At 45.3% G+C, this 13,158-nt stretch overlaps 1 protein-coding gene across 2 annotated transcripts; it reads left to right on the top strand.

Annotated features, from left to right (window-relative positions):
* Positions 1 to 17: 17 nt before the first annotated feature.
* LOC125034305 lies at positions 18 to 12,856 on the top strand. 2 transcript variants are annotated; one of them, XM_047626073.1, is made up of 9 exons: positions 18 to 131; positions 418 to 726; positions 3,541 to 3,723; positions 5,321 to 5,425; positions 6,100 to 6,238; positions 8,050 to 8,192; positions 9,163 to 10,107; positions 10,285 to 10,359; positions 10,762 to 12,856. In XM_047626073.1, exons 2-9 carry the CDS (start codon positions 571 to 573, stop codon positions 12,388 to 12,390), a joined length of 3,375 nt encoding a protein of 1,124 aa, XP_047482029.1. In that variant the 5' UTR covers positions 18 to 131; positions 418 to 570; the 3' UTR covers positions 12,391 to 12,856. The 2 variants fall into 2 exon arrangements, with proteins under 2 accessions (XP_047482029.1, XP_047482028.1); XM_047626072.1 differs by having other exon boundaries at positions 10,285 to 10,383.
* Positions 12,857 to 13,158: the final 302 nt, after the last annotated feature.

Below are 13,158 nucleotides of genomic sequence, written 5' to 3'. Positions count from 1 at the left end.
AGAGAAAAGGAAAAAAAAGGGTTTGGTTCTGTCACCGGCTTCCGCTTCGAACCCGCGGCCGAGTCAGTGCGGCTTCGGGCGGCGAGGAAGAAGGTTGGGCGAGTGATCTTTCTGCTGGGAGTTTAGTCTTTGTAAGTTTTTTTGCCCTTTTGTTATTTGTACTTGTGGTGATTTAACGCGGGTGTGTGTTTGTGATATATTTCAGATTTGTTGTTTGCTCAGTATTTTCGATGTTTTGTTCCGTTATCCGTTTGATTTATTCATTTTAAAATACGTCAAAATAATAAGTGTTTTTCTTTTCTTTTTTTTTTTACCGAATCATTCTTTTTTTGTTACTTGTACCTATCCCTCTTTCAATCTTTTCGCTTTGAACTAAGAAAACGTGAACCCAACTAAGGACAAAACTCTAAACCCTAGGCATGAAACCAGCATCCATCTCGCGGAAGAAACCGAATTTGCAAAGAAGGGCGAGAAGACACACAGGAAACGAACCATAGAAGAGAAGAGTGAAGAGCGAAAACCGAGAAAAGAAAGAAGAGACAGAGAGAGAGAGAAAGAAGCGACCGCGAGATGGCTCCTGACTGCCAGGACGTAGGTCGTGACATGACCTCTGACCACATGACCTTCGGCGATGGCGACAACCCCGCTTTCCTTAACCGTGTGCTCGCTCTGCCGGCACTCAATGACGCCTGCAACTTGGCCTTCACTGCCTACGCCACGGCCAAGGTAAGGCGGGAGGGAGAGGAGGGGGGGGGGAGCTCGTGGTGGGAAGAGAGAGACAGAGAGACAGACATATGGTGAGGGGGAATAAGGGGCAAAAAGTACATTTGTGATTTCTGTTGAAAATGTTGCAATCGTCAGCTCGAACGGCTAGTTTCGTGAACAGTCTCGACTCGTGGATCCGAAACACACAAGCAAGCGGCGTGTGCGTTTCGGATGCGAGTCGAAACTGCTGATTCATTATACTGGTAATCGGGAAGGAGTCCGGACTAGAGTACATTGTAGGGAGACACGTTTGCAATTGCACGCACATTTTTATAGGCTGTTGCAGCTGCATGTTGATCCGCTGACGCACTTGCTTGCTTGCTTCTTCACTTGTTCATTTGTTTACACGCTCACTTGTTCATTTGTTCACACGCTCGCTTCTTCACTTGTTCATTTGTTCACACGCTCACTTTATTTGTTCACACGCTCACTTGTTCATTTGTTCACACGCTCACTTGTTCATTTGTTCACACGCTCACTTGTTCATTTGTTCACACGCTCACTTATTAATTTGTTCACACGCTCACTTATTCATTTGTTCACACGCTCACTTATTCATTTGTTCACACGCTCACTTGTTCATTTGTTCACACGCTCACTTGCTCATTTGTTCACACGCTCATTTGTTCACTTGCTCACCTGTTAATTTGTTCACTTGCTCACCTGTTCATTTGTTCACTTGCTCACCTGTTCAATTGTTCCCTTGCTCACCTGTTCATTTGCTGACTTGTTCACCTGTTCATTTGTTCCCTTGCTCACCTGTTCATTTGTTCCCTTGCTCACCTGTTCATTTGTTCACTTGCTCACCTGTTCATTTGTGACCTTGCTCACCTGTTCATTTGCTGACTTGCTCACCTGTTCATTTGCTGACTTGCTCACCTGTTCATTTGCTGACTTGCCTCACCTGTTCATTTGCTGACTTGCTCACCTGTTCATTTGCTGACTTGCTCACCTGTTCATTTGCTGACTTGCTCACCTGTTCATTTGCTGACTTGCTCACCTGTTCATTTGCTGACTTGCTCACCTGTTCATTTGCTGACTTGCTCACCTGTTCATTTGCTGACTTGCTCACCTGTTCATTTGCTGACTTGCTCACCTGTTCATTTGCTGACTTGCTCACCTGTTCATTTGCTGACTTGCTCACCTGTTCATTTGCTGACTTGCTCACCTGTTCATTTGCTGACTTGCTCACCTGTTCATTTGCTGACTTGCTCACCTGTTCATTTGCTGACTTGCTCACCTGTTCATTTGCTGACTTGCTCACCTGTTCATTTGCTGACTTGCTCACCTGTTCATTTGCTGACTTGCTCACCTGTTCATTTGCTGACTTGCTCACCTGTTCATTTGCTGACTTGCTCACCTGTTCATTTGCTGACTTGCTCACCTGTTCATTTGCTGACTTGCTCACCTGTTCATTTGCTGACTTGCTCACCTGTTCATTTGCTGACTTGCTCACCTGTTCATTTGCTGACTTGCTCACCTGTTCATTTGCTGACTTGCTCACCTGTTCATTTGCTGACTTGCTCACCTGTTCATTTGCTGACTTGCTCACCTGTTCATTTGCTGACTTGCTCACCTGTTCATTTGCTGACTTGCTCACCTGTTCATTTGCTGACTTGCTCACCTGTTCATTTGCTGACTTGCTCACCTGTTCATTTGCTGACTTGCTCACCTGTTCATTTGCTGACTTGCTCACCTGTTCATTTGCTGACTTGCTCACCTGTTCATTTGCTGACTTGCTCACCTGTTCATTTGCTGACTTGCTCACCTGTTCATTTGCTGACTTGCTCACCTGTTCATTTGCTGACTTGCTCACCTGTTCATTTGCTGACTTGCTCACCTGTTCATTTGCTGACTTGCTCACCTGTTCATTTGCTGACTTGCTCACCTGTTCATTTGCTGACTTGCTCACCTGTTCATTTGCTGACTTGCTCACCTGTTCATTTGCTGACTTGCTCACCTGTTCATTTGCTGACTTGCTCACCTGTTCATTTGCTGACTTGCTCACCTGTTCATTTGCTGACTTGCTCACCTGTTCATTTGCTGACTTGCTCACCTGTTCATTTGCTGACTTGCTCACCTGTTCATTTGCTGACTTGCTCACCTGTTCATTTGCTGACTTGCTCACCTGTTCATTTGCTGACTTGCTCACCTGTTCATTTGCTGACTTGCTCACCTGTTCATTTGCTGACTTGCTCACCTGTTCATTTGCTGACTTGCTCACCTGTTCATTTGCTGACTTGCTCACCTGTTCATTTGCTGACTTGCTCACCTGTTCATTTGCTGACTTGCTCACCTGTTCATTTGCTGACTTGCTCACCTGTTCATTTGCTGACTTGCTCACCTGTTCATTTGTTTCCTTGCTCACCTGTTCATTTGTTTCCTTGCTCACCTGTTCATTTGTTCCCTTGCTCACCTGTTCATTTGTTCCCTTGCTCACCTGTTCATTTGTTCCCTTGCTCACCTGTTCATTTGTTCCCTTGCTCACCTGTTCATTTGTTCCCTTGCTCACCTGTTCATTTGTTCCCTTTCTCACCTGTTCATTTGTTCCCTTGCTCACCTGTTCATTTGTTCCCTTGCTCACCTGTTCATTTGTTCACTTGCTCACCTGTTCACCTGTTCATTTGCTCACTTGTGCATTTGTTCACTTGCTCACCTGTTCATTAGTCCACTTACTCACCTGTTCATTTGCTCACTTGATCATTTGTTCACTAACTCCTCCCACTCACCAATCCACTCACTAATCCACTCACTAATCCAGTCTCACGCTTGCAGGACAAACACCAGTACGTGGGCGTCGTCCTGCGTACCGCCGAGATGGGCGTGCGGGCGGCTGCCTCCACAGCGACGCCCATCGTGGACCGCGTTGTGGGCTGGGACACCGTGGACAAGTGGGCGTGTCGGGGGTTGGACCGAGTGGAACAGGCGGCGCCCATTATCACCAAGCCGACCAATGAGGTGAGAGGAAGTGGGGAAAGGGGAGGAGCGATGGAGGTGGGGGGAAATGGAAGTGGGAAAGGGGGGGGAAATGGAAGTGGGAAGAGGGAGGGGGGGAATGGAAGTGGGAGGGAGGGGGGGAGGGAATGGAAGTGGGGAAAGGAGAGGAGGGAATGGAAGTGGGAGGGAGGGAGGGAAGGAGGGGAGAAGAAGGGGGAAGGATAAAGGGGAGAAGGAGGGGGAGGGGATAAAGGGGGGAGGGAAGGAGGGGGGATAGGGGGGGAGGGATAGGTAGAATGGAAAAGGGATAAGATGGGGGAGAATGGGAAGAGGAGTGGGAAGGATGATAAAGGGGAACGGCAAGGAGGAGGGAAAGATGGAAGAAAGAGGAGGAGATGTAGAAGAAATGAGAGAGGTGAAAGAGAAAGATGGATAGGGAGAACGGAAAAATAGTGGCTGAAGGAAGAGGAGGGGGGGGGGTGAATAGGAGGGAGAGATGGGGATAAAGGATAAGGTGGAGGAATAAGAATAATGGGGGGGAAATGGGAGATATGTAAGAGGAAAGGGGGAATGAAAAGAAAAATGAGAGAAGAGAGAGAAGAGAGGGAGGGAGAGGAAGAAAGAGAAGGGCAAAGACGAAGGGATGAGAGAAAGGAGGAAGGGAATGGAGAACGGAGAATGGAGGAAAGGGAGGAGGAGAGAGTAGTGGTACAAGAGGGGGAGACAAGCCAGAGAGAGAAGGTATAATCATAATAAAAGTGGAAGGAGGGTAAGGTAAGAGAAGAGAATGGTGGGAGGGGAGGAGGAAGGGGAAGAAGGAAAAGGGGAAGAAGGAAAAGGGGCCATGGAAAGAAACAACAAAGGGAAACAGATAAAAGTAGGGAAGGAAAGAGGACCGAAGGAAAGAGGGAATTAAGCGAGAACGAGAGAAAGGGAGACAGGGTAGGATGAATAAGGCAAGAAAATACAAAAGACAAAATAACGGCAGACAGTGAACGGATAGATACAAAACCTACAAGATTATTGTTAATGGCAGATATTGAGTTAAAAAATACCAAGCTTTCTAAGTTTTTATTAACCACAAGTATTAACATCAAGAATCGTGTATGTCAAATGCACGCGCACTTCATGTTCTTAAGACGCCATGCAATACACACTGTTGCAAATGTTGCTCCGCCATCGACATTGCTAGACACCTTTATTTAACTGTTTCCGAAATATTCCTTCAGTTCTGCCGACGTCCTGAGTTTCTTTCACCTTGATTTCTAAGAGCTTTTGTTATTATTATTGTTAATATTAGAATTATTATTATTGCTATTGTTATTATTATAGCTTTTATTATTTTTGCTAAGGTTATTGTTATTGTAATTATTATTAATGTCGTCATTGTTATTTTTATTATTAATGTCGTTATTATTGTTGTTGTTATTATCAATGTCGTTATTACTGTTATTATTATCAATGTCGTTATTGTTGTTATTATTGTTTCTTTTGTTATAGCTATCATTATTATTATTATTGTTATTATTGCTATTATTGTTATTGTTATTGTTATTGGTATCATCCTCCTCCTCCTCTATCATCATCCGCAAACTAATGCCTCGAAATTCACACCTAGATCGTCACCACGACCCGCCACCTTCTGCTGGGCGCCCTCGCAGGGGAACTCGCCGCCCCGCCGCCCACGCTCACTGCCGCCCTCACCACCCGGGCCACACACACGGTGAGTCCGGCCGTGGGTCTCTGGCTGGGGGGGAGGGTAGGGGGAGTGGGAGGGGAGGGGAGGGACTCAAGGTGTTTGGTTGTTAGAGGAGTAAAGTTGTTGGAACGGGGATGTTTTTGTTTCGTTATTTATGTTATGTTATTTTATTTTCGTTATTTTATTTTATTCGTTATTTATGGTTTCGTTATTTTGGGGGTGAATTTTACGGTGGTGGTAGCTTGTTGGTTGAGTCTAGTTGAATAAGGTTGTTAGGTTGCGTTAATTGCCATAGTAGTGAGAGATATAACTGTACCTTTGCAGTATTTTGGCTTTGAACCAGTCGAGAACCGTCTATCACCCCTATCACTTCTTTAAAAATTACTATTTTTTCTAGCTCGTAAATTTTCTGGAGTGTTGCGATGCATCTGTGATATTTAATCTGGATTATTATGATTAATTAATTAATTAATTTATTTTTTTGCTCCGAAAAATAAAATGCGTTTCTTCCAATTTTTATTCTTAAAGTAAACATGATGATTTCATTACTTTTGTTCTGTACACTTCATATTCTATCCATACAGTATATTCATTAATACAGATAACCAATGCTTTAGTATAGTTGCGCAGTAAACTAACACAACAGGTGGTAACTTCACTCCCAGTTACGGAGATCATTCTGTCCCTCATTATTTCAGGTCGACTGCGTAGCGGACACCAAGGGCGGACGCAAGGCAGTGGATCTGGCAGTGTGCGTGGCTGACCGACTGCTCGACACGGGCCACTCGCTAATCGACACTTACGCCCCAGCCGAGGAGGGGGACCTGCACGAGACGGGTGAGAGAGAGAGAGAGAGAGAGAGAGAGAGAGAGAGAGAGAGAGAGAGAGAGAGAGAGAGAGAGAGAGAGAGAGAGAGAGAGAGAGAGAGAGAGAGGAAGAGAGAGAGAGAGGAAGAGAGAGAGAGAGGAAGAGAGAGAGAGAGGAAGAGAGAGAGAGAGGAAGAGAGAGAGAGGAAGAGAGAGAGAGAAGAGAGAGAAGAGAGAGAAGAGAGAGAAGAGAGAGAGAAGAAGAGAGAAGAGAGAGAAAGAGAAGAGAAGAGAGAAGAGAGAGAGAGAAGAGAGAGAGAAGAGAGAGAAGAGAGAGAGAAGAGAGAGAAGAGAGAGAGAGAGAGAAGAGAGAGAAAGAAAGAGAAGAAAGAGAAAGAGAGAGAGAAAGAGAAGAGAAAGAGAGAGAGAAAGAGAAGAGAAAGAGAGAAGAGAAAGAAGAGAGAAAGAGAGAGAGAAAGAGAGAGAAGAAAGAGAGAGAGAGAGAGAGAGAGAGAGAGAGAGAGAGAGAGAGAGAGAAAGAGAGAGAGAGAGAGAGAGAGAGAGGGGGGTCTCTGCTACAGTAGGAAAGAAAACGCTAGACTTGAGACATTTCGAGTCGGATTAGATCCCCCCCTTCAGATATTGTAACCAGTTTGGATCACTTATGGACTCTTCAGATGCTTAAACACAATGGGATCCTTTATTCCAGTTATGCCATCTAAAGAGGATTCTAGTTCGACTAACAGGCAAAGAAGTCTGTAGACCGGGTTGCTTTAAGTCTGGTAATTTTCCCCATTCATCACTACAGCGTTAAACTTAGCGGAAATTAGCGGAAATGATCAATACTAGGTTTCGTATTCTCAAAACACAATCCCTCCGCTTTTAAATGTTGTCATCGACTAGTTGGTCTTGGCAGTCGGCCTGTTGTTTACCTTCGCTCAGGACCGAAGCACTCCATATGAATAATTAGATAGGGTTATGAAAAAAATGGCTTTATCTTGACGTTTGCAACATCAGTAATCATGTCAGTCACAATATGCTATGATAAGTAAGAAATTGGTAACCCGTTGCTATGTCACCACTGAGGATGATCTTTTAGATTAATGAAGGGAAGGAAAATTGAGACAAGAGTAACATTTATTATTGTTAATGCAATGCAACGATTCTTTTAATTGATTTTATCTAAATGCTAACGAAATAAAGGGAAAGGCAATGAAATTCTTTTGCTATTTTATTGAGGATTCCATTTCCCAAAATGATCTGTGGAGCCGTGCTATGTCAACACGTATTAAAGCTATAAAAGATGGATTGGTATTCTGCAATAATCTCAGTGAATAGGGCATATCTGCGGAGCTGCTACATTTTGGGGGTTCATTATCAGCTACAGTCATCAAAATACACCTTATTCATCATAATATTACTGATAGGCATTCTGAGAAACTGTGGATGTTTTGTTGATGTTGTAAATGTAGCATTATAAAACATTTAGTTTAATCCGGCTAGACACTCCTTGATCGTTGCACCAAAAAGGAGAAAAATATCCATCACGTGAACTGCAACAATTGCCACCCATTTCGTTATGAAGGCAGAGTACAGACTTTGGCAAAATAGCCCTGACATACCATTACCATTATCCAGTTGATTGTCTAGAGGGGATTTGATCAATTTGTTTATTTATTGCAGTATTGAAAGGTTTGTTCAAAAATAGTGCTTGATATGATGTCTTTCATAATAACCCACCCATTGCCACAACCCCCCCCCCCCCTGCATATTGCGAAAAGACCGCCAGGAAGCCACTTGTTGTGGACCAGATTCAAAATCTCTCTCTTTCTTGTGCCACAGACGAGCGTGACGGCGGATTGGCTAACAAGGGAACCGCCCTGGCCAATAGGGTTGGACGACGGTTGGTACGCTCAGCCAATCGCATGATTTTGAACGATCCCGATGCCGATGATATGGACGTTGTCTCCACCGTCCAGCGTTTGGTAAATCAAGGAAGTTGTTTTTTTTTAATATGTCCCTTAAAGGTATTGGTGTTGGTGTATTTGAAATATCTGCTTAGTCTTCGTTATAAGAAAATTTTCCTTAGTCACAAATCCCGCTCTCTTGTTTTATCAGTATTGTGTAGGTATTTTGGGTTACTATGCAAGTATTAGTGTAGAAGGAAATGCTTGTGCTTAGGAAGGTCAGTTACGATAAGCTGAGATTTAACGGGACAATAACAAAGCAGCCTTTTGTTTTTTTCTTGCCTTTCCCTCTTTTTTTTCCCCCTTTTTTTCTTTTTTTTTTTAGGGACGCAGCTTATAAAGTTTTTCATTTCATAATTGTACTTATGATAATGCTTTGTGTATTTGTGTATAGGGAAAGGGCTAATAAACACCAGTTATATTAGGCAATGCAATATGTATAATAACTGCCATTAACCTGTGTCCAACTGATAACGAAAATTCACATGTCATTGATATACAAGGTCTGCGATGTTGACGGACTTCTTTCTGCAATGCGTGATCATTCATACCAGTATACAATTTTCTTGCAGAGTAGTGTCCTTATGGCATCCGAGATGTGGGTCCAATAGAAGTACTGAAGAATTGGTTCACTTATTGTTGCAACATTTCCAAGAAAACCTTTCCTTTGTACAAGTAGCCCTACATACTTACATAGTTTAGCTCTGGTCTGTTCTGACGGTTTGTTAATAAAGGGATATTATGATCTAACTATTTCCAGGTTCCATTTTCTTGTAGGTGGTAAGCCTTGTAAAAACTCTTGGTACAAGTTTTCACCGAGTCTATGTTGGATTCGGTCATGGAGTTGACGGGTAGTGTAATTACCTTTATATTACACATTTGCTTGTGTGAAGTAAGAAAAAAAATTGGATGACTTAGTGGGAAGATCGTTCCACACCGTATGCCGCCACCACACACAACATTCTAATGCGGGTCGTGTTTATTGCAGGTGGACTTGGGTCGGAGGTCACTTCTTAGCTGGTACTCGGATGTCAGTAGTATGTCAGGAGGCCAGCTGATGATGGGTAGCGTCAGCGTAACACTCAGTGCTGGCAAAGCTGGCTTCTGCACCACCCAGAATCTGGTTGTTAAGGGCATAGGGAAGACACGAGACATTGTATGGGGTAATGTAGCTTCTCTTCATGGGATGGTCGTGGGAAGCGCTCACAGTGCAGTGACCCGGGCAGTGGGTAGTGCGAACAGCGTACAGAGCTTGGTGGTAGGTGGTATGAATACAACACAGAGTTTGGTCATGACTAGTGTTAGCATTTCACTTAGGCTTGTTAAAGATAGTGTCAGTGCTACACACAGTCTTGCAAAGGGTGGCGTACACAAAACACAGACTGTGATGAAAGGAACCATCGACGTGTCACAGAGTCTAGTAAGGGGCAGTGTGAACACGGCACAGAATCTGATGAAGGGTAGCATATACACAGCGCAGAAAATGGTAAAGGGAAGTGTTAAGACAACACAGTATATGGTGGTAGAAGGGAAAAACTCAGCACAGAGCATGGTAATGGGTGGTGTTAGATTAACAAAGAACCTAATGATTAGTGGTGTAGGGATTACGCATAAAGTAATGAAGAGGGGCCTTGTGGTAGGCCAAGGAGTTGCAAACGAGGGATGGGAACTTGCTCATAGAGGGCTCCAGGTTAGCATGGGCGTGGTACTCACTACTCTCAGTGCCCTTTCAACTTTGGGCGCAAAGTCTGCGGAGCAAATGTCTGCCGTAGTTCCAGCGTCCATCACCGGCACTGCCCGCGCCCTCTACGACTACCTCCAGTCAAGACTGACGCCCATTCACCAAGCCCTGGAATATGGCTGCAACGCCCCTGGTGAGATGTGGAGCAAGGTGGCGGAACTGCCGGAGAGCAGGATAGCGTCCCGCGCACAGGTTAGACCAGGATATACCAGCGTTAAGTTTGTGCTTCGGAATCGTGAAACAGAAGAATGCTTGTGTGTGCTTGCAGTTGTCAGGGGCAATAGTGAAGGGGGTGCTGCTTCTGCTTCTGCTGCTTCTGCTGCTTCTGCTTGGCCAAGGGGACTACTCATGACTCTTTTGCTTCTGCAGGAGTGGGCGGCAGAGACCTTGAAGGCAGCCACGACAGTAATCAAACAGACAGCAGGAGGAGATGTTAAGAAGACAGTACGTGTTCTAACATCTTCAGTGGTAGGCTGATGAAGGGAAGAGAAAGGGTGATGGAAGGGGGTTCGTGTAAACAAAGGCCATGCAGAGATGAGGTTATTGAAGCGGGCTGTGGAGGATCATGTAGCCCTGCCTGAGTGCACAACCATGCGCTTGGGTGTAAATCACAGGTTTCCAGTTCCGATCCTCTTGTCTAAATCCCCCCCCCCCCCCCTCCTCGCTTACTCAGTGGATTGCCTGATCCTCCCATTTAGACATTTCTGACATTATGGCCTGTGCCTTGTATGTACTTGTTCATATTTGTGTGTATATTGTAAGTAATATTAGTTTGTTCATTTCCATCTCCGTACTCTATCTGTCATGTAGCAATCCGTTCCTTGTAGCTTCCTTCTCTCATTTCAGATCCCAGCTAGTAGTTCCATATCCTCGCAGCTGTCAGGTCCAAACGGCCTTGTGTCCTACCCTGAACCTTTGTTAGAATGTGAGAAAGCTCTCTGGAATACCAGTGACACAGCAGAACCTAACCGGCCCGAAAAGTTGTGTAAGCAAGAGGACAGTCAGAGGTCGGACTCCAACTACAGTCCCTCAGAACTGCTCTCTGCCTCAGCCTGTGCTTCAGCTGGCCGTTTCCCTAATCCTGCCGCGCTCTGCACAGACATGCTTTCCTCGCCTGCTCCCGGTCTTGGCCTGCCTCAAAGTCCACCCATGTCCCCTTGTGATGCATCCGCTGATACGGTGCTTAATGCCCTATCTCCTGACCATGAAAGCCCTCGCGGCCCCAAGTGCCATCCGAACTCTCGCCAGCCTTGCGCCGACGCCCTGTGCGACCCCCACAGTAGGTCTGCCAAAGGCGTCGGCCTTGTCCTCAGCCTGACAAGTCCAGTAAGAAGAGTTGACTTAGAAGCCGTTTACCCTGATGTGATGGGGACTTCTGAAAGTATCAGTGATAATGGCCCTGTCTCCCCAGGGGATGAAAAAAGTGTTCCAGGTGCTTCTACATCACCAACAACTGTCAAGGTCTCTCTGATGTCTTCTTCAAGTATAGGGATCACAACCAGTCTCACAACACCGGTGCGGTATGTGGATGTGGAAGCTGCCTGCTGCTGCATTGACACGTTTGGAAATGTCGGTGAACCTTGCATGGAGGTAGACCTTCTCGAGGGAGCTCCCTCACCAGATACACAGGAGGCTGAGTATGATGCTTCTCTGTGGATGGAAAACCTCGTTTCTGGCGAGTGGCAACGCTTAAGAAATTTACACGGAGCATCTGACAACAAAAAACAGAACCAGTGTATTCTTACAAAAAAGATAGAGAACTCGGTTAACCCTGCAGCTTTGAGTGGATCTCAGACCTTTCTCTATCCTGATCCTTGTGTTGGAAGTAAAGTTAATGCGCGAGAAAATGAGGGAAAGGAAGACAGACAGACAGACCTCGTTGTGGCAGATCACTTCCCCGGAAGAAACCAGTCCCCTGCTGGGTCCCTGAAGGATATTCCACATGCTGGGGCCAGGGCAGACCGCCTACTAGGGGGAGTCTTTGAAAGTATACATCCCGAGACCGCAAGAGACGTCTTTCAAGGAAAGGCTTTGGCAGACTCCTTCCCCGCAACAGCCAGGGAAAGCCCCTTCCTTGCTGGGACTTTAGCGGACACCTTCCCTACAGTAGCTCTCACGGACTCCATGCCCATGGTAACGTTGTCAGACACTCCCGGAAGCGTGTCCTCGGGTTACAGCTCGGAGACCAGCTACTCCCCCGCCTGCTGGTGGGCGAGGCCTCCGCGCTTGCAGGACTCGAGTGACGTCGCAGGGGCCTTTGGCGGCGACTCCGGCGGAGACTTAATGGACCCTCACGAGCGCCACCACCTGATCAATACCCGCCGAGCCCTGGGAGAGCGCCTGGAAGGACTAGGCTGGAGCACTGCGTGGAGTCCTGCGGAATACCCGGAGGTTTACGAGGGCCCTGGGGCCGGGGCGAGCACATTGCCCAGGAAAAGGAAGGGAAGGCGAGGGCGAAGGAACAGGTGGTGGTGAGTATGCCAAGAAATGCATTACAGTAAAGGCTGTCGTTGGGGAACCTGGGTTCACTTAGTGGAGAGATATCCGAGTTTTGTTATCTGTATATACACATATATATGTTAAAACTTTATTACAAAGATACACAATATATATATATAAAGCTTCACTCAAATTACGTAGTGAAATTGGTAACAATGTTAAGTAGTTGAGGCTACTCGGTAATAAAGTACAAGCCAGTGTTACCGGAAATTTCAGCTAGGCAGGAATTATCACGTGTGCATGCAAAGACCATACATACTGTAGATTGTTCCTTTTCGTATATATTTTATATAATGTATAAGTGTATATATAAAGATATCAAGGTCGCTGTACTACATCCTTTGTGTATGTCATTCTCTGCAATAACCATAATCATATTGTTATCGGTTGAAAGTATGGGTACGAGATTTGTTAATGAGAATTAAAATGTATGTTTATAAAATGTCTCCCTTTCGTACCTATTTCTGTTGTCATTCTTGGTTCTTGCTCTATACTCTTATTTTAAGATGATGATTCTACAATTTCGTATATGATGCTTCTGACAAGAGCAAAAGTTTTCAGTTTTGACAAGAAAGTATAAAGTACAATTTTGCAACACAAGATATGCAATTCCAAGTATTTAACTCTGTAAATATGAATCTTGATTGCACCCAGTGCAAGCCTTAGAATCGGCCACCCTTGCCTTTTCTAATTATGACTTGTACTCTCAATCCCCCCAATCCCTTGCCCATTGTTGTCGTGGGG

This window comes from Penaeus chinensis, chromosome 17 (genome assembly GCF_019202785.1).
Source record: "Penaeus chinensis breed Huanghai No. 1 chromosome 17, ASM1920278v2, whole genome shotgun sequence".
Classification (NCBI taxonomy): domain Eukaryota; kingdom Metazoa; phylum Arthropoda; class Malacostraca; order Decapoda; family Penaeidae; genus Penaeus; species Penaeus chinensis.
This window is presented reverse-complemented; position numbering and strand designations above follow the sequence as displayed.